Consider the following 22,748-nt stretch of genomic DNA (forward strand, 5'->3'; position numbering starts at 1 on the left):
AGAACATTGTGCTGCTCCTTCTTTGCCTAGTCTGAACTCAGATTTAGATACCCAACATGGCTTGCCTAAAAAAAAAAAAAATGTTATGACATATCATTGAATACAGAGCTGCACTGATTTGTGTCTGCTATGTCAGCCTGGAGCTCAGCTGTAGAACTAAGACCTCGTACCCGTTTCTTCTATCCGGAGACCCCCTTCTGTGCTACTTATTTTCATTTGCGAGAAGATGACTTGCTTATGTTTGTTTATGTTCGACCTCGATTGTTAGGACAAAGGGGGCCTGTCATTAAATGTCATTAAGTGGGGTAATAACGTCCCTATTTCCTGCCTTATATAATAACAATGAAAGTAAATATTCCTGACATGAACATCTTTGTGTATATGAATAGAAGGAAAAAAGGAAGGATGTGGGACTTTGTAACATCCCCCTGGTTTTGTTTCCCCTTTCATCAATGGTGTGCTCAGAGGTCTATTTATAAATCTCCAATGTCCTTTAATGCAAAAGTTGACCCTCAATGGGCACAATTAGATCTGTATACAGCGCCTCTTGGCTCGATTTCTCAGGTTTCTCCCAGGCCAGGCCAATCTACGGCTCCTCTGGGCTTGATTGCTCAGGTTTCTCCCAGGCCTGGCCAATCTACGGCTCCTCTGGGCTTGATTGCTCAGGTTTCTCCCAGGCATGGCTAATCTACGGCTCCTCTGGGCTTGATTGCTCAGGTTTCTCCCAGGCCTGGCTAATCTACGGCTCCTCTGGGCTTGATTGCTCAGGTTTCTCCCAGGCCTGGCCAATCTACGGCTCCTCTGGGCTTGATTTCTAAGGTTTCTCCCAGGCCTGGCCAATCTATGGCTCCTCTGGGCTTGATTGCTCAGGTTTCTTCTAGGCCTGGCCAATCTACGGCTCATCTGGGCTTGATTTCTCAGGTTTTTCCTGGGCCTGGGCAATCAATCTACAGTTCCACTGGGCTTGATTGCTCAGGTTTCTGTCGGGCCTGGGCCTTGGCAATCTAGAGATCCACTGGGCTTGATTGCTCAAGCATCTCCCGACACAGGGCTGACCAATCTACAGCTCCTCAACCCCCCTTTGGCTTGGTTGCTCAGGTATCTACAGCTCCTCTGGGCTTGATTGCTCAGGTTCCTCCCGAGCCTGGCCAACCTACAGTTCCACTGGGCTTGAATGTTCAGGCTTCTGTCCGGCCTGGCCAATCCAAAGCTCCACTGGGCTTGATTGCTCAGGTTTCTCCCACACCCAGGCCTGGCCAATCTACAGCTCCTCTGTGTTTGATTGCTCAGGTTTCTCCCATGCCCGGCCAATCTACTGCTCCTCTGGGCCTGATTGCTAAGGCTTCCACTGGGCTATCTCCAGTTTCACTGGGCTTGATTGCTCAGGTTTTTGTGGAGCTTGGGCCTTGGCGATTTACTGGGCTTGATTGCTCAGGCATCTCCCGACCCAGGGGCTGACCAATCTACAGCTGCTCAACCCCCCTTTGGCTTGGTAGCTCAGGTTTCTCCTGGACTCGGGCCTTGCCAATCTACCGCTCCTCTGTGCTTGATTGCTCGGGTTTCTCCCAGGCCCGGCCAATCTACAGCTCCTCTGGGCCTGATTGCTAAGGTTTCTCCCGGGCCTGGCCAATCTACAGTTCCACTGGGCTTGATTGCTCAGGTTTCTGTCGGGCTTGGGCCTTGGCAATCTACTGGGCTTGATTGGTCAGCCCCTGGGTTGGTAGATGCCTGAGCAATCTACAGCTCCTCAACCCCCCTTTGACTTGGTTGCTCAGGTTTCTCCTGGACTTGGGCCTTGCCAATCTACAGCTCCTCTGTGCTTGATTGCTCAGGTTTCTCCCATGCCCGGCCAATCTACAGCTCCTCTGGGCCTGATTGCTAAGGTTTCTCCCGGGCCTGGCCAATCTACTGGGTTTGATTGCTCAGGTTTCTGTCGGGCTTGGGCCTTGGCAATCTATTGGGCTTGATTGCTCAGGCATCTCCCGACCCATTTGGCAGACCAATCCACAGCTCCTCAACCCCTCTTTGGCTTGGTTGCTCAGGTTTCTCCTGGACTCGGGCCTTGCCAATCTACAGCTCATCTGGGCTTGATTGCTCAGGTTTCTCCCGGGCCTGGCCAATCTACAGTTCCACTGGGCTTGATTGCTCAGGTTTCTGTCGGGCCTGGCCTTGGCAATCTAGAGGTCCACTGGGCTTGATTGCTCAGGCATCTGCCGACTCAGGGGCTGACCAATCTACAGCTCCTCAAGCCCCCTTTAGCGTGGTTGCTCAGGTTTCTCCTGGACTTGGGCCTTGCCAATCTATAGCTCCTCTGTGCTTGATTGCTCAGGTTTCTCCCAGGCCCAGACAATCTACAGCTCCTCTGTGCTTGATTGCTCAGGTTTCTCCCAGGCCCAGACAATCTACAGCTCCTCTGGGCTTGATTGCTCAGGTTTCCCACAGGTTCCAGGGCTGGCCAATCTACTGCTTCTCTGGGCTTGATTGCTCATGTTTCTGTCGGGCCTGGCCAATCTACAGCTCCCCTTTGGGCTTGATTGCTCGGGTTTCTCCCTGGCACAGGCTTGGCCAATCTACAGATGAAATTTGTTTTGGCACTGAATGGTATGACAGCAGAATAATTGTCACATGATGGGGGTGCAAAATGTCAGTCCTCTTCAAATGGCTAAAGAGAGATAACAAGTACTGTTTATAGACAGTAAAGTTAGATTAGACCCAAGAAAGAAGTACTGTAAAAAGGTTTCTAAATATGGTCTCTCTTCATAAGTAATGATGACAATGTAAATAAAGTATAATAAAAAAAACACAAATTAGATTTTAAAAATTTAAGAAAAAATATTTATATTGTGAATAAAAGTTAGGTTTTGAATAACTCTGATGTGGTAGACTGGCCACGTACGGTAAGTCACAAATCTTTATGCTGGACAAAGGAGTCCTTTTACAATAAAACTGCATATAGCCATTCGTCCAGGGAGCCTGCATGTACATTCGTTCTGTGCAAATTGGGCAAAAAATAAACAAAAAACCCACAGAATGTTCTTTAGGTTATTTTTTTTCTTCTGAACAAATTTATTTTTTGATTGAGGAGCAAAGGAAATATATATATATATATGTCTTTGTAACAAGAGATACAATATAACAATTCTAAAAAATGCTAGTAAATAAATGTAGAAGGTTACCTATACTTTCTAATTCCCTCTAGCATCCTCTAGCATTGTTATATTGTATCTCTGTAACCAGTGGTTACATTTATTTGCTAATTCCCTCTAGTGTTCTCCAGGACTGTAACATTGTATTTTTTTAACCAGTGGTTACATTTATTTGATAATTCCCTCTAGTGTTCTCCAGGACTGTAACATTGTATCTTTGTAACCAGTAGTTACATTTATTTGTAAATTCCCTTTAGAATTCTCTAGAAATGTCCATCTAGTATTCTCTAGAATTGTTATATTGCATCTCTGTAACCAATGCATTCATTTATTTGCTAATTCCCTCTAACGTCCCCTAGAATTTTCCATCTAGTATTCTCTAGAATTGGTAAATTGTATCTTTGTGCCCATTGGTTACATTTATTTTTCGAATTCCCTCTAGTGTTCTCTATGACTGTAACATTGTATCTCTGTAACCAGTAGTTACATTCATTTGCTAATTCCCTCTAGTGTTCTCTAGACTTGTTATATTATATCTCAGTAACTATTGGTTACATTTATTTTCTAATTCCCTCTAGTGTTCTCTACAACTGTAACATTGTATCTTTGTAACCAGTAGTTACATTTATTTTCTAATTCCCTCTAGCATTCTCTAGAACTGTTACATTGTATATGTGTAGCCAGTAGTTACATTTATTTGCAAATTCCCTCTAGCATTCTCTAGAAATGTCCATCTAGTATTCTCTAGAATTGTTATATTGCATCTCTGTAACCAACGCATTCCTCTACTTGCTAATTCCCTTTAACGTCCCCTAGAATTTTCCATCTAGTATTCTCTAGAATTGGTAAATTGTATCTTTGTGCCCATTGGTTACATTTATTTTTCGAATTCCCTCTAGTGTTCTCTATGACTGTAACATTGTATCTCTGTAACCAGTAGTTACATTCATTTGCTAATTCCCTCTAGTGTTCTCTAGACTTGTTATATTGTATCTCAGTAACTATTGGTTACATTTATTTTCTAATTCCCTCTAGTGTTCTCTACGACTGTAACATTGTATCTTTGTAACCAGTAGTTACATTTATTTTCTAATTCCCTTTAGCATTCTCTAGAACTGTTACATTGTATATGTGTAGCCAGTAGTTACATTTATTTGCAAATTCCCTCTAGCATTCTCTAGAAATGTCCATCTAGTATTCTCTAGAATTGTTATATTGCATCTCTGTAACCAACGCATTCCTCTACTTGCTAATTCCCTTTAACGTCCCCTAGAATTTTCCATCTAGTATTCTCTAGAATTGGTAAATTGTATCTTTGTACCCATTGGTTACATTTATTTTCGAATTCCCTCTAGTGTTCTTTAGGACTGTAACACTGTATCTCTGTGACCAGTAGTTACATTTATTTGCTAATTCCCTTTAGTGTTCTCTAGACTTGTTATATTGTATCTCAGTAATTATCAGTTACTTTGATTTACAAATTCCCTCTAGTGTTCTCTAGGACTGTAACATTGTATCTCTGTGACCAGTAGTTAAATACATTTGCTAATTCCCTCTAGCATTCTCTAGACTTGTTATGTTGTATCTCAGTAACTATTGGTTAATTGTATTTGCTAATTCCCTCTAGTGTTCTCTAGACTTGTATCTCAGTAACTATTGGTTACATTTATTTGCAAATTCCATCTAGTGTTCTCTACGACTTTAACATTGTATCTCTGTAACCAGTAGTTACATAAATTTGCTAATTCCCTCTAGCGTTCTCTAGACTTGTTATGTTGTATCTCAGTAACTATTGGTTAATTGTATTTGCTAATTCCCTCTAGTGTTCTTTAGACTTGTATCTCAGTAACTATTGGTTACATTTATTTGCTAATTCCCTCTAGTGTTCTCTAGGACTGTAACATTGTATCTCTGACCAGTAGATACATACATTTGCTAATTCCCTTTAGCGTTCTCTAGACTTGTATCTCAGTAACTATTGGTTACTTTTATTTGCTAATTCCCTCTAGTGTTCTCTAGACTTATATCTCAGTAACGATTGGTTAAATTTATTTGCTAATTCCCTCTAGTGTTCTCTAGGACTGTAACATTGTATCTCTGTGACCAGTAGATACATAAATTTGCTAATTCCCTCAAGCGTTCTCTAGACTTGTATCTCAGTAACTATTGGTTACTTTTATTTGCTAATTCCCTCTAGTGTTCTCTAGACTTGTATCTCAGTAACTACTGGTTACTTTTATTTGCTAATTCCCTCTAGCGTTCTCTAGACTTATATCTCAGTAACTATTGGTTAAATTTATTTGCTAATTCCCTCTAGTGTTCTCTAGGACTGTAACATTGTATCTCTGTGACCAGTAGATACATAAATTTGCTAATTCCCTCTAGTGTTCTCTAGACTTGTATCTCTGTAACTATCGGTTGCATTTATTTGCAAATTCCCTCTAGTGTTCTCTAGTACTGTAACTATTGTATCTCTGTGAGCACTAGTTACATAAATTTGCTAATTCCCTCTAGCGTTCTCTAGACTTGTTACATTGTATGTCAGTAATTATCGGTTTCTTTTATTTACAAATTCCCTCTAGTGTTCTCTAGGACTGTAACATTGTATCTCTGTGGCCAGTAATTACGTAAATTTGATAATTCCCTCTAGCGTTCTCTAGACTTGTTACATTGTATCTCAGTATGCTAATTCCCTCTAGTGTTCTCTAGGACTGTAACATTGTATCTCTGGTTACAAGGACATTGTGTATGGTTTTTTTCCCTATACTCCCCAGCTCCATCTGGTGGCCATAATGCAGTATTTACTTCTGCCCACAATAAAAGAACATTCCTTCAGAAGGGAGAATAGCCTAAAGAACATTCGTATTGTGATCAGTAATAAAAACCGTGGAGTATAAAATACATCGATCGAATGATTTTTTTGCCCAATAAAGATAAGGAGATGAAAGTTTGCAGGCCCGGGGTGGTTTGTTTTTTAGCAGTTCCCCTTTTTTATGATGTAGAGGAGTCTCTGAGACGTGTCAGCACTCAGGATCTGTCTCTGAGGAATTCATAGAAGCGTGATGGGTGGGGGGGGGGGGTGGGGGGTAATATGGCAAAGGCGCGACCGATCGTCCAAAATCGTTTCTCTGCAGGCGCCCCTCTTCCCTGAGAAAGCCCGAGGTGTGGGACTTCCCCTCCTCCTCCGCGCTCATCTCCTGTATGTTAATCTTGGCTCTGGAAAGCGGATTCATCTCCTTTTGTCACCGTGCCCTCGCTGTGTTCTTTGTTTAATTACCTGAATATAAAAGCTCAGCGTCACGCGGCCCTGAAAAGACAGAAAACAAAGCTGGAGCCAACGAGAGGCCTTCGTGTCCTCCAGCAGCCAACCAGATCGCGGCTTCATTTAGGAGATGAAACCCCACCGAGTCAGACTCAGCGAGAGACCCTCAACCATGAAACTATCTCCTGAATACTGCTGGAGGACTCCTCTCCTTCCCCTATAACTCTCCTCTCCTCAAATACTGCTGGAGGACTCCTCTCCTTCCCCTATAACTCTTCTCTCCTCAAATACTGCTGGAGAACTCCTCTCCTTCCCCTAGAACTCTCCTCTCCTGAAATACTGCTGGAGGACTCTGCTCCTTCCTCTATAACTCTCCTCTCCTGAAATACTCTGCACTGCTGGAGTACTCCTCTCCTTCCCCTAGAACTCTCCTCTCCTCAAATACTGCTGGAGAACTCCTCTCCTTCCTCTATAACTCTCCTCTCCTGAAATACTGCTGGAGGACTCTGCTCCTTCCTCTATAACTCTCCTCTCCTGAAATACTCTGCACTGCTGGAGTACTCCTCTCCTTCCTTTATAACTCTCCTCTCCTTAAATACTGCTGGAGGACTCCTCTCCTTCCTCTATTACTCTCCTCTCCTCAAATACTGCTGGAGGACTCTGCTCCTTCCTCTATAACTCTCCTCTCCTCAAATACTGCTGGAGGACTCCTCTCCTTCCCCTATAACTCTCCTCTCCTGAAATACTCTGCACTGCTGGAGGACTCCTCTCCTTCCCCTATAACTCTCATCTCCCGAAATACTCTGCACTGCTGGAGGACTCTGCTCCTTCCTCTAAAACTATCCTCTCCTGAAATACTCTGCACTGCTGGATGACTCTTCTCCTTCCTCTAAAACTCTCCTCTCCTGAAATATTCTGCCTTTTCTTCTATAACTCTCCTCTCCTGAAATACTCTGCACTGCTGGATGACTCTGCTCCTTCCTCTATCTAACTCTCCTCTCCTGAAATACTTTGCTCTGCTGTAGGACTCCTCTCCTTCCTCTACAACGCTCCTCTCCTGAAATACTGATAGAGGACTCGGCTCCTTCCTCTATAACTCTCCTCTCCTGAAATATTCTGCACTTCTGGAGGACTCTGCTCCTTTCTCTATAACTCTCCTCTCCTGAAATACTGATAGAGGACTCTGATCCTTCCTCTGTAACTCTTGTCTCCTGAAATGCTCTGCTCTGCTGGGTGACTCTGCTCCTTCCTCTACAACTCTCCTCTCCTGAAATACTCTGCACTGCTGGAGGACTCTGCTCCTTCCTCTATAGCTCTCCTCTCCTGAAATTCTCTGCACTGTTGGAGGACTCCTCTCCTTCCCCTTCCCCTATAACTCTCTTCTCCTCAAATACTGCTGGAGGACTCTGCTCTTTCCTCTATAACTCTGCTCTCCTGAAATACTCTGCACTGCTGGAGGACTCTTCTCCTTCCTCTATAACTCTTCTCTCCCGAAATACTCTGCTCTGCTGGAGGACTCTGCTGATCTTTTATTGAAAAGAATGATGCAAACAAATGTTATACAAAAGTAAAAAACAAAACCATAGTATAAAACCTCTAGAGAAAACAAAGCAGTGCACATCCATGCAGGGCTGGACTGGGACAAAAGTTTGGCCCTGGACTTCATCCAGACCGGCCCACTTTCATTTTGCAAACACACACAAAAACAGTATATAAACTATACGCAATGGTGAAAAAAAAAAAAAAAAGTTAAATCATTTCACTGTAAGTATAAACAGCTTTTTTTTTATTATTTAGAGAAAAATATGCATTCCAACATAACAGACGCCTTTAGCATTAAATGTGTAAGTTACACTCCGTTCAATGGCAGGTGTCATAAATAAGGAAAACAGTTATACCAGTGGTCAGTCATTAATGCATCAGTGACCAGTGGCAGTACATTCATTTATCATCAGTGATCATGACCAGCAGAGACAGTACATTAATTCATCAGTGACCATGACTACCAATGGCAGTACATTCATTCATCAGTGACCATGACCAGTGGCCATAAATTCATTCATCAGTGACCATGACCAACAGTGGCACTAGCAAATTCATATATCAGTGACTGTGACCAGTGGCATTAAATTATTGATCAGTTACCGTGGCCAATGGCATTAAATTATTCATCAGTTACCGTGACCAGTGGCATTAAATTATTAATCAATTATGGTGGCCAGTGGCATTAAATTATTAATCAGTTACCGTGGCCAGTGGCATTCAATTATTCATCAGTTACCGTGACCAGTGGCATTAAATTATTCATCAGTTACCGTGACCAGTGGCATTAAATTATTCATCAGTTACTGTGGCCAGTGGCATTAAATCATTCATAAGTTACCGTGGCCAGTGGCATTAAATCATTCATCAGTTACCGTGACCAGTGGCATTCAATTATTCATCAGTTACCGTGACCAGTGCATTCAATTATTCACCAGTTACCGTGGCCAGTGGCATTAAATTATTCATCAGTTACCGTGGCCAGTGGCATTAAATCATTCATCAGTTACCGTGGCCAGTGGCATTAAATCATTCATCAGTTACCGTGACCAGTGGCATTAAATCATTCATCAGTTACCGTGGCCAGTGGCATTAAATTATTCATCAGTTACCGTGGCCAGTGGCATTAAATCATTCATCAGTTACCGTGGCCAGTGGCATTAAATCATTCATCAGTTACCGTGACCAGTGGCATTCAATTATTCACCAGTTACCGTGACCAGTGGCATTAAATCATTCATCAGTTACCGTGGCCAGTGGCATTCAATTATTCATCAGTTACCGTGACCAGTGGCATTCAATTAATATTAATGCCACTGGTTACGCTAACTGATTAATAATTGAATGCCGCTGGTCAATTATTAATTTAATGCCACTGGTCATGGTAACTGATGAATAATTTAATACCACTGGTCACAGTAACTGCCTAATAATCAGTTACCATGACCAGTGGCACTAAATTATTTATCAGTTACCATGACCAGTGGCAGTACATTTACCCCCCCCCCCCCCCCCCCATGCTGCATATTACAGAAATCAGACAATGACAGTAATAGACTCAGCTTATTATTAATCATGCAGCCGGCATCCCGTATAGCATCTGATGCTGTCTGGACTTGCTGCAAGGAATTTTCAGGTTCCTCCTCCTCAGCGGCGCTGGCTCCTTGGTTGCAGTCTTGCAGGCAGCTGAGCTTGGGCAGCCGCTCGATACGCTCCTCCTATATCTCCGGCCCGCCTCCCCCTCCCCGGCCGTGAGTGACGTCACGGCGCCAGGACAAGGAGGCCGTAATGTTAGGGGGAGTTACAAATGAGTGGCAGCATCACGATGATGGTGTTTGTGTGCCGCCGCCGCCGGGTGCAGGAGCGGAGCCAGCCAGAGTTATTATAACACAATGCAGACACGGAGAGAGAAGTGTAGTGAGTCAGTGACACACTGACAACTGGCCCACTGAGCCAATCGGCCCACCGGGAAACTCCCGGTAGTCCCGATGGCCAGTACAGGCCTGCATCCATGTTCAGAATCTATAGCAGTGATGGAGAACCTTGGCACCCCAGATGTTTTGGAACTACATTTCCCATGATGCTCCTGCACTCTGCAGTGTAGTTGAGCATCATGGGAAATGTAGTTCAAAAACATCTGGGGTGCCAAGGTTCACCATCACTGATCTATACAATATATACACAATCCACGGGCAAAACATGTTTAGAAAACTATTTCCATAAAGCAGCAGAGAGGGCCTGAGAGGCACAACCCATAAACCAATCATAAATGATGAAATCTCGGGTGATAAGAGACAGACAGCCGCACCCGGGAAAGAGACTCCTGGCCGTCAGGGAGGCTTGAAACCCTTCCATGCCTTCAACCAAGCCCCCCTGACCACCGCTTGTCCCTCCCGAATCTTCTCCACCTCACACCACCACCTCTATAGGAAGGACTTTATGCCGAGTGGTGACCTGACACCGTGCGCTCCAGGTGACATAACGGACTACTGGGCTAACAAAAAAATGTGTATCCAAACAAAAAACCCCACCGGTATTGGATGCTCCGTACGCCCACTCAGCATAACCCAGCCTGGAGAGGAAAGGAACACCGAGGGCCCGCCCCACCTGTTTGTACACCTCCTATGTCAGTGATGGAGAACCTTGGCACCCCAAATGTTTTGGAACTACATTTCCCATGATGCTCCACTACACTGCAGCATGCATGAGAATCATGGGAAATGTAGTTCCAAAACATCTGGGGTGCCAAGGTTCGCCATCACTGTCCTATGTTAAGAGGACAACGAAGCAGAAAATGGTCCATAGTCTCCTCTTCACCTGCACACTCCTCCCGAGGACAGCTACGACCCATCTCACTGCGGTATTTCATATTGCCCCGAACATAGAGCCTCCCGTGGAAGCACAACCAGGCCAGATCCCTAAATTAAAGGGGGACTCTATCCAAATGAATTAGTCTTAACCCTGCCCTCAAAACTGGGCCTGGGCAATCCCTTAAGGCCAGTGGGTCGTGAAAGGCTTCCCTCAAGACTCGACTCATAAGGACTTTCCTGGGAAAACGATCTGAGATCTTCAGCCGGCAATCGCCTCTGCCGCGGTGACTTCAGGAACAGAGCGACGTAGGCTGGAAGCTGACCACGGTGACCTCATGTCCAGAGCAGGCCTATGGGCTTGATTAAGTCAGGAACAATCCACCTCTCAAGACCACTAGACCGTGGTGGGGTTGGCAGGAACCACAGAGGCTGGTGTAGGTGCTGGAAGGATTGAAGCTGCAAGAACTGGTCTTGTGAAGAGAGGAATCGGAGGATCAGGTAAGTATATCTCCTTTCTCTTCTGCCCTAGAAGAAAACGAGACTACTAGACCATGGTGACCACTAGACCATGGTGGGTTGGCAGGAACCACAGGGGCTGGTGCGGGTGCGGGGAGGATTGAAGCTGCAAGAACTGGTCTTGTGCAGAGAGGAATCGGAGGATAAGGTAAGTATATCGTCTTTCTCTTCTGCCCTAGAAGAAAACGAGACTAATAGACCATGGTGACCACTAGACCATGATGGGTTGGCAGGAACCACAGGGGCTGGTGCGGGTGCGGGGAGGATTCAAGCTGCAAGAACTGGTCTTGTGCAGAGAGGAATCGGAGGATAAGGTAAGTATATCGTCTTTCTCTTCTGCCCTAGAAGAAAACGAGACTACTAGACCGTGGTGACCACTAGACCATGGTGGGTTGGCAGGAACCACAGGGGCTGGTGCGGGTGCGGGGAGGATTGAAGCTGCAAGAACTGGTCTTGTGCAGAGAGGAATCGGAGGATCAGGTAAGTATATCGTCTTTCTCTTCTGCCCTAGAAGAAAACGAGACTATTAGACCATGGTGACCACTAGACCATGGTGGGTTGGCAGGAACCACAGAGGCTGGTGTAGGTGCTGGGAGGATTGAAGCTGCAAGAACAGGTCTTGTGCAGAGAGGAATCGGAGGATCAGGTAAGTATATCTCATTTCTCTTCTGCCCTAGAAGAAAACGAGACTACTAGACCATGGTGACCACTAGACCATGGTGGGTTGGCAGGAACCACAGGGGCTGGTGCGGGTGCGGGGAGGATTGAAGCTGCAAGAACTGGTCTTGTGCAGAGAGGAATCGGAGGATAAGGTAAGTATATCGTCTTTCTCTTCTGCCCTAGAAGAAAACGAGACTAATAGACCATGGTGACCACTAGACCATGATGGGTTGGCAGGAACCACAGGGGCTGGTGCGGGTGCGGGGAGGATTCAAGCTGCAAGAACTGGTCTTGTGCAGAGAGGAATCGGAGGATAAGGTAAGTATATCGTCTTTCTCTTCTGCCCTAGAAGAAAACGAGACTACTAGACCGTGGTGACCACTAGACCATGGTGGGTTGGCAGGAACCACAGGGGCTGGTGCGGGTGCGGGGAGGATTGAAGCTGCAAGAACTGGTCTTGTGCAGAGAGGAATCGGAGGATCAGGTAAGTATATCGTCTTTCTCTTCTGCCCTAGAAGAAAACGAGACTATTAGACCATGGTGACCACTAGACCATGGTGGGTTGGCAGGAACCACAGAGGCTGGTGTAGGTGCTGGGAGGATTGAAGCTGCAAGAACAGGTCTTGTGCAGAGAGGAATCGGAGGATCAGGTAAGTATATCTCATTTCTCTTCTGCCCTAGAAGAAAACAAGCACTTACCCTTGATTGCAATGCGGGCACAGCCAACTTTATTTTTGGGCTTTATCCATTGTACTGCAGACGGGTGGCCGCTGTAGGCAAAGCAATGTACTGGTACTGGTAAGAAAACCCATCACATCCCTTAGTGAAAGCAGCACACTGTCTACGGAATAAACACTGGCTAGGCACACAGTTAACCTTTTGTACAGTGACAGTGCATATTTTTAGCACTGATCACTGTATAAGTGCCACTGGTTCCCAAAAAGGTGTTAGATTGTCCGCTGCAATATCATAGTCCCGCTATAAGCGATGAAAGCCGCCATTACAAGTATAAAAAAATAAAATAAAAATGCCAGTATATATCCCATAGTTTGTAGACGCTATAACTTTTGCGCAAACCAATCAATATGCATTTATTGTGATTTTTTTTTTTTTTCATCAAAAATATGTAGCAGAGTACATAATGGTATAAATTTATGAAGAAAATGTATTTATACATTTTTTAATTGCATTGTGTTTTATAGCAGGATGTAAAAAATATTGTCTTTTTTTCTTCTTTTAAGTCTTTTTTTTTGTTTGTAGAGCAAAAAAAAAATAAAAAAATAAAAAAATAAAACACAGGTGATCAAATACCACCAAAAGAAAGCTCTATTTCTGGGGGAAAAAAATAGCATAAGTGTAATTTGGGTACAGGATTACATGACTGCGCAATTGTCAGTTAAAATAATTTAGTGTGCCGTATCGCAAAAAATTGCCTGGTCATGAGGGGGGGTAAATCTTCCGAAAGTCTAGTGGTTATATAAAATAACATATTCTGTGTTTCTCCACACCAAACTCAATAGTCCTTGTCTTTATGGGGCTTGCTTTGTACATTGGGGGGGGTGGAGCACAATCATGGTGGAACAGAAAAGGGCCTTCACCAAACTGTTACTGCAAGTTTCGAAGAGCTCAGTTGTCTACAATGTAGTAGACATTCAGCCAAAAGAACATTTGTGAGGTCAGGTACTCATGAAGGTTGGGTACTCATGTAGGTCGGGTACTCATGAAGGTTTGGTACTCATGTAGGTCAGGTACTCATGAAGGTTGGGTACTCATGTAGGTCAGGTACTCATGAAGGTTGGGTACTCATGTAGGTCAAGTACTCATAAAGGTTGGGTACTCATGAAAGTCAGGTACTCATGAAGGTTGGGTACTTATGTAGGTCGGGTGCTTATGAAGATCGTGTACTCATGTAGGTCAAGTTCTCATGAAGGTTGGGTACTTATGTAGGTCAGCTACTCATGTAGGTCGGGTGCACATGTAGGTCAAGTACTTATGAAGGTTGAGTACTAATGTAGGTCAGGAACTGTTGAAGGTCAGGTGCTCATGAAACTGAGCTACTTATATGTCAGGTAATCATGTAGGTCAAGTACTCATGAAGGTCGGGTACTTATGTAGGTCAGGTACTCATGAAGGTCAGGTACTCATGTAGGTTGGGCACTCATGAAGTTCGATACTCATGTTGTTCAGGTACTCTTGTAGGTCAGGTACTCATGAAGCTCAGGTACTCATGAAGGTCAGATACTCATGAAGGTCAGATATTCATGTAGGTCAGGTATTCATTTAGGTCAGGTACTCATGAAGGTCACGTACTTGTGTAGGTCAGGTGCTCATGTAGATCAAGTACTTATGAAGGTCAGGTACTCATGTAGGTCAGGTACTGTTGAAGGTCAGGTACTCATGAAGGTGAGCTACTCGTATAGGTCAGGTACTCATGTAGGTCAAGTACTCATGTAGGTCGGGTACTCATGTAGGTCGGGTACTCATGTAGGTCAAGTACTCATGAAGGTTGGGTACTTATGTAGGTCAGGTGCTCATGAAGGTTAGGTACTCATGTAGGTCAAGTACTCATGTAGGTCGGGTACTCATGTAGGTCAAGTACTCATGTAGGTAAAGTTCTCATGAAGGTTGGGTACTTATGTAGGTCATGTACTCATGTAGGCCAGGTACTCATGTAGGCCAGGTACTCATGTAGGCCAGGTACTCATGTAGGTCAAGTACTTATGAAGGTCGGGTACTTGTGTAGGTCAGGTACTGTTGAAGGTCAGGTACTCATGAAGATGAGCTACTCGTATAGGTCAGGTACTCACGTAGGTCAAGTACTCATAAAGGTTGGGTACTCATGAAAGTCAGGTACTCATGTTGTTCAGGTCTTCATGTAGGTTGGTTACTCATGAAGGTCCGGTACTCATGAAGGTCAGGTATTCATGTTGGTCATGTACTCATGTAGGTCAGGTACTCATGAAAGTCAGGTACTCATGTATGTCAGGTACTTATGTATGTCAGGTACTCATGAAGGCCAGGTATTCATGTAGTCAGGTACTCATAAAGGTCACGTACTTGTGTAGGTCAGGTACTCGTGTAGATCAGGTACTTGTGTAGGTCAGGTGCTCATGTAGATCAGGTACTCATAAAGGTCAGGTACTCATTCAGCAATAGCATTACCCATCACTGGAGTTGCTGGGACTTGCTCATTTGTAGGGATGTCCTCATACGTTTGGATGTGATGGTCAAGCATCACCAATTTCCGGCCAGATAGTAGAATACTGAGGTGCATTAAGAAACATTCAGAAAACAGTTTCAGTCTCTCTTTTTTTCTTCGGTAGCTCTCTCCACTGCCAGTGTCACCCCTCATCACCGTACAGAGTGACAAAAGCCCAAGCCGCCCGAAGTCCGACATCTTCAACGAGAGGCTTCTGCTGGCCCAGACCGTGTTCCGGATTGGAGAGGGGATTGATCAGGACAGGTGAGACACTATTTACCCGAAAAAAGTAGAAAGCAGCATGATAGCCAAAAACTGGAGGGGTAGGGGGAATTATGGAAGGCAGCAGTCATATGTCCGCTCAGGATCTCCTCCATTGCAGCACTTGTGGTAGAGTCACTTTTTCCTCTATGAAAAAATATTAAACCTACGAGAAGATAATGGGCCAGAGAAATAACTGAAATGACCTATGTTTAAAGAGGACCTGTTAGTGCACAAACATAGCTCAATATTAGTATTTTTCCATCACGGTGCCTCCAATCTTGAGGATGCTGATGTCTGTGGGTGTGAGGCCCAGAGAGGAAGGTTTCTTAGGAATGTGAGGTGTGAATTTCACACATAGGCAGAAGAATCTAAGGTTGGCATATATACACAACACAACTATACCAGAGTCATCACGATGACATTCGGGTGTTGACTGCTCTGTCTCTTTCCCTCTTCACAGTGCGCCCAACAGTACCGGAGCCATTGACAACAAGATAGAACAGGCTATGGTAAGGAACTGCACCACCACCAAAGCAAAGAGCATGGTCACCTCACCTCCATCCTGTCCTGACCCCTCACACAATGTGGTCACCTCACCTCCATTCTGTCCTGTATATTCCTGTCCTGACCCCTCACACAGCGTGGTCATCACACCTCCATCCTGTCCTGACCCCTCACACAATGTGGTCACCTCACCTCCATCCTGTCCTGTATATTCCTGTACTGACCCCTCACACAGCGTGGTCACCTCACCTCCATCCTGTCCCGTATATTCCTCTACTGACCCCTCACACAATGTGGTCACCTCACCTCCATCCTGTCCCGTATATTCCTCTACGGACCCCTCACACAATGTGGTTACCTCACCTCCATCCTGTCCTGTATATTCCTGTACTGACCCCTCTCACAGCGTGGTCGCCAGAACTCCATCCTGTCCTGTATATTCCTCTACGGACCCCTCACACAATGTGGTCACCTCACCTCCATCCTGTCCTGTATATTCCTGTACGGACCCCTCACACAGCGTGGTCACCTCACCTCCATCCTGTCCTGTATATTCCTCTACGGACCCCTCACACAATGTGGTCACCTCACCTCCATCCTGTCCTGTATATTCCTGTACTGACCCCTCACACAGCGTGGTCATCACACCTCCATCCTGTCCTGTATATTCCTGTACTGACCCCTCACACAGCGTGGTCACCTCACCTCCATCCTGTCCCGTATATTCCTGTCCTGACCCCTCACACAGCGTGGTCACCTCACCTCCATCCTGTCCTGTATATTCCTGTATTGACCCCTCACACAGCGTGGCCACCTCACCTCCATCCTGTACTGACCCCTCACACAATGTGGTCACCACACCTCCATCCTGTCCTGACCCCTCACACAATGTGGTCACCACACCTCCATCCTGTCCTGACCCCTCACACAATGTGGTCACCTCACCTCCATCCTGTCCTGACCCCTCACACAATGTGGTCACCTCATCTCCATTCTGTCCTGTATATTCCTGTACTGACCCTTCACACAGTGTGGTCATCACACCTCCATCCTGTCCTGTATATTCCTCTACTGACCCCTCACACAACGTGGTCATCACACCTCCATCCTGTCCTGTATATTCCTTTACTGACCCCTCGAACAGCGTGGTCACCAGAACTCCATCCTGTCCCGTATATTCCTGTACTAACCCCTCACATAGCGTGGTCACCTCACCTCCATCCTGTCCTGACCCCTCACACAATGTGGTCACCTCACCTCCATCCTGTCCTGTATATTCCTGTACTAACCCCTCACACAGCGTGGCCACCTCTCCTCCGCCCTGTCCTGTATATTCCTGTACTGACCCCTCACACAGCGTGGTCACCTCATCTCCATCCTGTACTGACCCCTCACACAATGTGGTCACCAGAACTCCATCCTGTCCCGTATATTCCTGTACTAACCCCTCACACAGCGTGGTCACCTCACCTCTATCCTGTCCTGTATATTCCTGTACTAACCCCTCACACAGCGTGGTCACCTCACCTCCATCCTGTCCCTTATATTCCTGTACTGACCCCTCACACAGCGTGGTCACCTCACCTCCATCCTGTCCTGTATATTCCTCTACTGACCCCTCACACAATGTGGTCATCTCACCTCCATCCTGTCCTGTATATTCCTGTACTGACCCCTCACACAGCGTGGTCATCTCACCTCCATCCTGTCCTGTATATTCCTGTACTGACCCCTCACACAATGTGGTCATCTCACCTCCATCCTGTCCTGTATATTCCTTTACTGACCCCTCACACAGCGTGGTCACCAGAACTCCATCCTGTCCCGTATATTCCTGTGCTAACCCCTCACACAGCGTGGTCACCTCATCTCCATCCTGTCCTATATATTCCTGTACTGACCGCTCGCACAGCGTGGTCACCTCATCTCCATCCTGTCCTGTATATTCCTGTACTGACCCCTCGCACAGCGTGGTCACCTCATCTCCATCCTGTCCTATATATTCCTGTACTGACCGCTCGCACAGCGTGGTCACCTCATCTCCATCCTGTCCTGTATATTCCTCTACTGACCCCTCACACAACGTGGTCATCACACCTCCATCCTGTACTGACCCCTCACACAATGTGGTCATCTCACCTCCATCCTGTCCTGTATATTCCTTTACTGACCCCTCACACAGCGTGGTCACCTCACCTCCATCCTGTCCTGACCCCTCACACAATGTGGTCACCTCACCTCCATCCTGTCCTGTATATTCCTGTACTGACCCCTCACACAGCGTGGTCACCTCACCTCCATCCTGTCCTGTATATTCCTGTACTGACCCCTCACACAGCGTGGTCACCTCACCTCCATCCTGTCCTGACCCCTCACACAATGTGGTCATCTCCCCTCCATCCTGTCCTGTATATTCCTGTACTGACCCCTCACACAGCGTGGTCACCTCACCTCCATCCTGTCCTGTATATTCCTGTACTGACCCCTCACACAGCGTGGTCACCTCACCTCCATCCTGTCCTGTATATTCCTGTACTGACCCCTCACACAGCGTGGTCACCTCACCTCCATCCTGTCCTGTATATTCCTGTACTGACCCCTCACACAGCGTGGTCACCTCACCTCCATCCTGTCCTGTATATTCCTGTACTGACCCCTCACACAGCGTGGTCATCTCACCTCCATCCTGTCCTGTATATTACTGTACTGACCCCTCACACAGCGTGGTCACCTCACCTCCATCCTGTCCTGTATATTCCTGTACTGACCCCTCACACAGCGTGGTCATCTCACCTCCATCCTGTCCTGTATATTACTGTACTGACCCCTCACACAGCGTGGTCATCTCACCTCCATCCTGTCCTGTATATTCCTGTACTGACCCCTCACACAGCGTGGTCATCTCACCTCCATCCTGTCCTGTATATTCCTGTACTGACCCCTCACACAGCGTGGTCATCTCACCTCCATCCTGTCCTGTATATTACTGTACTGACCCCTCACACAGCATGGTCATCTCACCTCTATCCTGTCCTGTATATTCCTGTCCTGACCCCTCACACAGCGTGGTCACCTCATCTCCATCCTGTCCTGTATATTCCTGTCCTGACCCCTCACACAGCGTGGTCACCTCATCTCCATCCTGTCCTGTATATTCCTCTACTGACCCCTCACACAGCGTGGTCATCACACCTCCATCCTGTCCTGTATATTCCTGTCCTGACCCCTCACACAGCGTGGTCACCTCACCTCCATCCTGTCCTGTATATTCCTGTACTGACCCCTCACACAGCGCGGTCATCACACCTCCATCCTGTCCTGTATATTCCTGTACTGACCCCTCACACAGCGCGGTCACCTCCACTCCATCCTGTCCTAACCCCTCACACAGCGTGGTCACCTCACCTCTATCCTGTCCTGTATATTCCTGTACTGACCCCTCACACAACGTGGTCATCACACCTCCATCCTGTACTGACCCCTCACACAATGTGGTCATCTCACCTCCATCCTGTCCTGTATATTCCTGTACTGACCCCTCACACAGCGTGGTCACCTCATCTCCATCCTGTCCTGTATATTCCTCTACTGACCCCTCACACAGCGTGGCCACCTCACCTCTATCCTGTACTGACCCCTCACACAATGTGGTCACCACACCTCCATCCTGTCCCGTATATTCCTGTACTGACCCCTCACACAGCGCGGTCACCTCACCTCCATCCCACGCCTTATCTATCTACCATTACATTACAAATTAATTGACTGTTCTTTCTCTCAGGACCTGGTGAAAACTCACCTTCTGTTTGCAGTACGCGAGGAAGTAGAGGCTTTAAAGGAACAAATTAAGGACCTTTCGGAACGGAACAGTCATTTGGAACATGAAAATACACTTTTGAGGACGCTGGCTACTCCGCAGCAGCTGTCGGAACTCAACGCCCGGATGACGGCTATTAGGAAAGGAGTGTGAACACAATGGAAGCGATTGGTGGCCTCCCGTTGATTTTCTGATCATGTCAGAGGTAGAAGATAGCAGGACGGAAAAGTATTTTCTACTCCAGCAAATAACTATGGAGGAGAGCAATGCATACCGGGCAAAGACCCCTCCAAGTGCCCCCCCCCCCCTTCAGTGTGGGTCTCTAGGGTCTCTTGGAGGGGGGGGGGGGGGGGTTGCCATTGGGTGTAATGAATTTTTCAATAAGTGACTAGACTTTATTTACTTAAATGCTGGCAGTATCAGTGTACTAATCACCTTGTATCAATGAGTTGGCTATTGGAAAGGGATTTGCAGCCTGTTGGTGCCTTAATGGTAGAGACGAGAAACCCCCACCTCCAAAAAAAAAATATTCACTCGACTATATTGACCTACTCGGTGTCAAACAAATTCAGTTGAATCAGAGGATTTATTTTAAAAGGAGGGGGTCCCAGCAGTCCATTTTTGTTCTTAAAGGGTCTATTTATAAGAAATTAACAGAGCTGTTCTTCTTGGAAAATTGCATGTACAGTACATTCATTCTGTTCGAAGGGGCACAAAAATAGAATGTTATTAGATTATTTTTTAACTAGTTTGAATGTTATTCATTCATAAAAAAAATCAACGTGGTTTGGGAAAGTACCACATAAGGCCACCAGCTCCATCTAGTGGCATTACGTGATACTTTCCCAAACCATTCTGTTTTATCCCAAAACCAATTGCCCCCATTCGCACAGAACAAATGTACATGTAGTGTCACAGGACAAATAGCTCTCTGAATTAATAATAATCGTTTCTTAAGTGTTCTTTGGACATCTGTCATTTGTATCGCCCATCTGCTGGTGAAATTTTGTATTGCGGGACGACCCTGACATGGCTCTCTATGAAGCCGAACCAGCCAAACGTCAGTCCACCAAGTCATGTTAGGAGCAGGAAGGCCCCTTCTTTTTTTTTTTTTTTTTTGTTAAACAAGGTGTCTTCGAAAAGTAAGGACCATTTTCCATTATGTGATGGAAGGGTTCAACTAAGGGATGTAGGTGTAACAAGCACAGGAAAGAAAGAATAAATTAGGCACAGGAGCACCTTGCTGTGTATAACCAGAAACAAAGAGCGGTCTATCTCAGAAGTCTATTTAAAAAATCCTCAGTCTGTTCAAACTTGAGGGAACATGGTAGCAGTTGGTCCTGCTGCTCCTTGTGGTCAAGAGTGTCCCATCCCTGTAGACATGATAAGATTGCAAGAGAAGGTTGCATTAAAAAGGCGATTTAACTAACCTTCTCCAACCAACGCCACACATATGCATCCATTGGGCTAACTGCGCACTCTTAACACAGTGACTGATGGCTCTCAGTCTCGGTGTTGGTGATTGAGAGCCAGCGGCCACGCTCTTGATCTTGTACCTGCTGTGAGAGCCAGTGATTGGGTCGCCACCTCCATCTCCCGGTATTAACACCCAGTTAAGGGGCAGGAAGGGGGTAATCAATAAAAGCAAGAAAAGGAGAGTCCCAACCCACCCCAAAGTAGTGCGTTCTCCTTCTAAGGTGCCTCCTAAGTGACCAGGGGCACCTCGTGATTCCCATGGATGGCCACTATCAGCCTCGGTGGGTGGGTTGCAGCTTTGGCCCCATTGGGCCTTAGATGCACTGCCTCAGGTTCACGTTTTGTGACCCGTGTCCTGCTTTTATACATTATTGTCTTTTAGTGCGCTAGGTCTGTGCGCCCTTCTCTTGCTTTGTATTCTAATGAACCAGCATGTCAGATGTCGGGTTTATGTTCCAGACTGTTCTGTTCCCTTGTCTCTAGCAGATGATATCATCCAGATCTAATGAATGACCTCCTCTGTTGTTATGTCTGGATGACGTTTTTTTCTTTTTTTCTCCTGCTAAACCGTAGCTGCCAGTACGGCAAAAACCAACAGGCTGCGTTCTTATCATTTTCAGCAGAACCCAGAAAATGCCTTGTCTTTGCTGGTTGGTGGGTCTACTGTGAAGTCCCATCTGTAGCTCTGGATAATGGGGGAGGACAGCAGAGGCAACTACAGATCCCGTTGCTCTAATAACAAAAGGTCTTGGATACCGGTGAAGGGTTAGGAGATTTTTAACCATTTGTCTTTGGTGACCAATGTCACCAGGACCGAAAAAGTATTTTGGAAGGTTGATGCTGAAGTGTCCATGAAGCCCAATCTTCTTTTTAAGTTTTGGATACTGGTGAGAAATCATAGCGACCACCATTGTCACTAGGATTAAAAATGACAAAAATGGTCATCTTTTTCCTAATATTACCTGTTCTGAGCGGACTTCCTCGAGTTTGGAGAGATTTCCTCTCACTTGTGGTATCTACAAGACGGGACGTTAAAGGGAAGTCTCCCTAATGAGACACAGATGGCCAAAAAAACAACAACACTGGTTTTACCTCTTCTCTTTTCTAAAGAAAATTGGCTTTAGATACACTTTTAGTCTTTATTCCAGTAAGTCCTTTCACCTGTACACATAAAGCCCACCTCCAGGTACAATAAAGCAGGTTTACGTTACGTTGCCACAAAACCAGCTCCCCCAACCCCACATTCTGCTGCCTTTATTCTACAATTGACAAATCTGCTTATTTACATGCCGGGATTAGTAGAGCTCCCGCTGTACCTCATGCCCACTTTGATGTAAGTGTTGCAGGTCTCATAGACCCCATTGCTACGGGTTGGGTTTCCGCATCACTATATTCCTGGCCATTTACAAAACACACAGCCCTGGGCTTCAATCTGGGAATGGCCAAAAGCAGATGGGGTGCAGAAACAGCTAATGGTGCTGGGGGTCTATGAGACCTGCAGGGCTAACATCCAAATCGGAAGCACAGCAGGAGCTTCACCAATCATGAAAAT

At 45.9% G+C, this 22,748-nt stretch overlaps 1 protein-coding gene across 1 annotated transcript in view; it reads left to right on the top strand.

The window, feature by feature from the left end:
• The window catches only part of TSC22D4 (TSC22 domain family member 4), a 44,517-nt gene extending 22,241 nt beyond the window's left edge, over positions 1 to 22,276 (top strand). The window contains exons 3-5 of the mRNA XM_077470907.1: positions 15,260 to 15,399; positions 15,860 to 15,908; positions 19,685 to 22,276. Coding sequence (XP_077327033.1) covers positions 15,260 to 15,399; positions 15,860 to 15,908; positions 19,685 to 19,873 — 378 coding nt within the window. The 3' untranslated portion in view covers positions 19,874 to 22,276. The remainder of the gene's footprint in view (positions 1 to 15,259; positions 15,400 to 15,859; positions 15,909 to 19,684) is intronic.
• The last annotated feature ends 472 nt before the right edge of the window (positions 22,277 to 22,748 follow it).

Source organism: Lithobates pipiens, unplaced genomic scaffold (genome assembly GCF_037356315.1).
Source record: "Lithobates pipiens isolate NorthernLeopardFrog02 unplaced genomic scaffold, aLitPip1_a1.2 Scaffold_8, whole genome shotgun sequence".
Taxonomy (NCBI): Eukaryota; Metazoa; Chordata; class Amphibia; order Anura; family Ranidae; genus Lithobates; species Lithobates pipiens.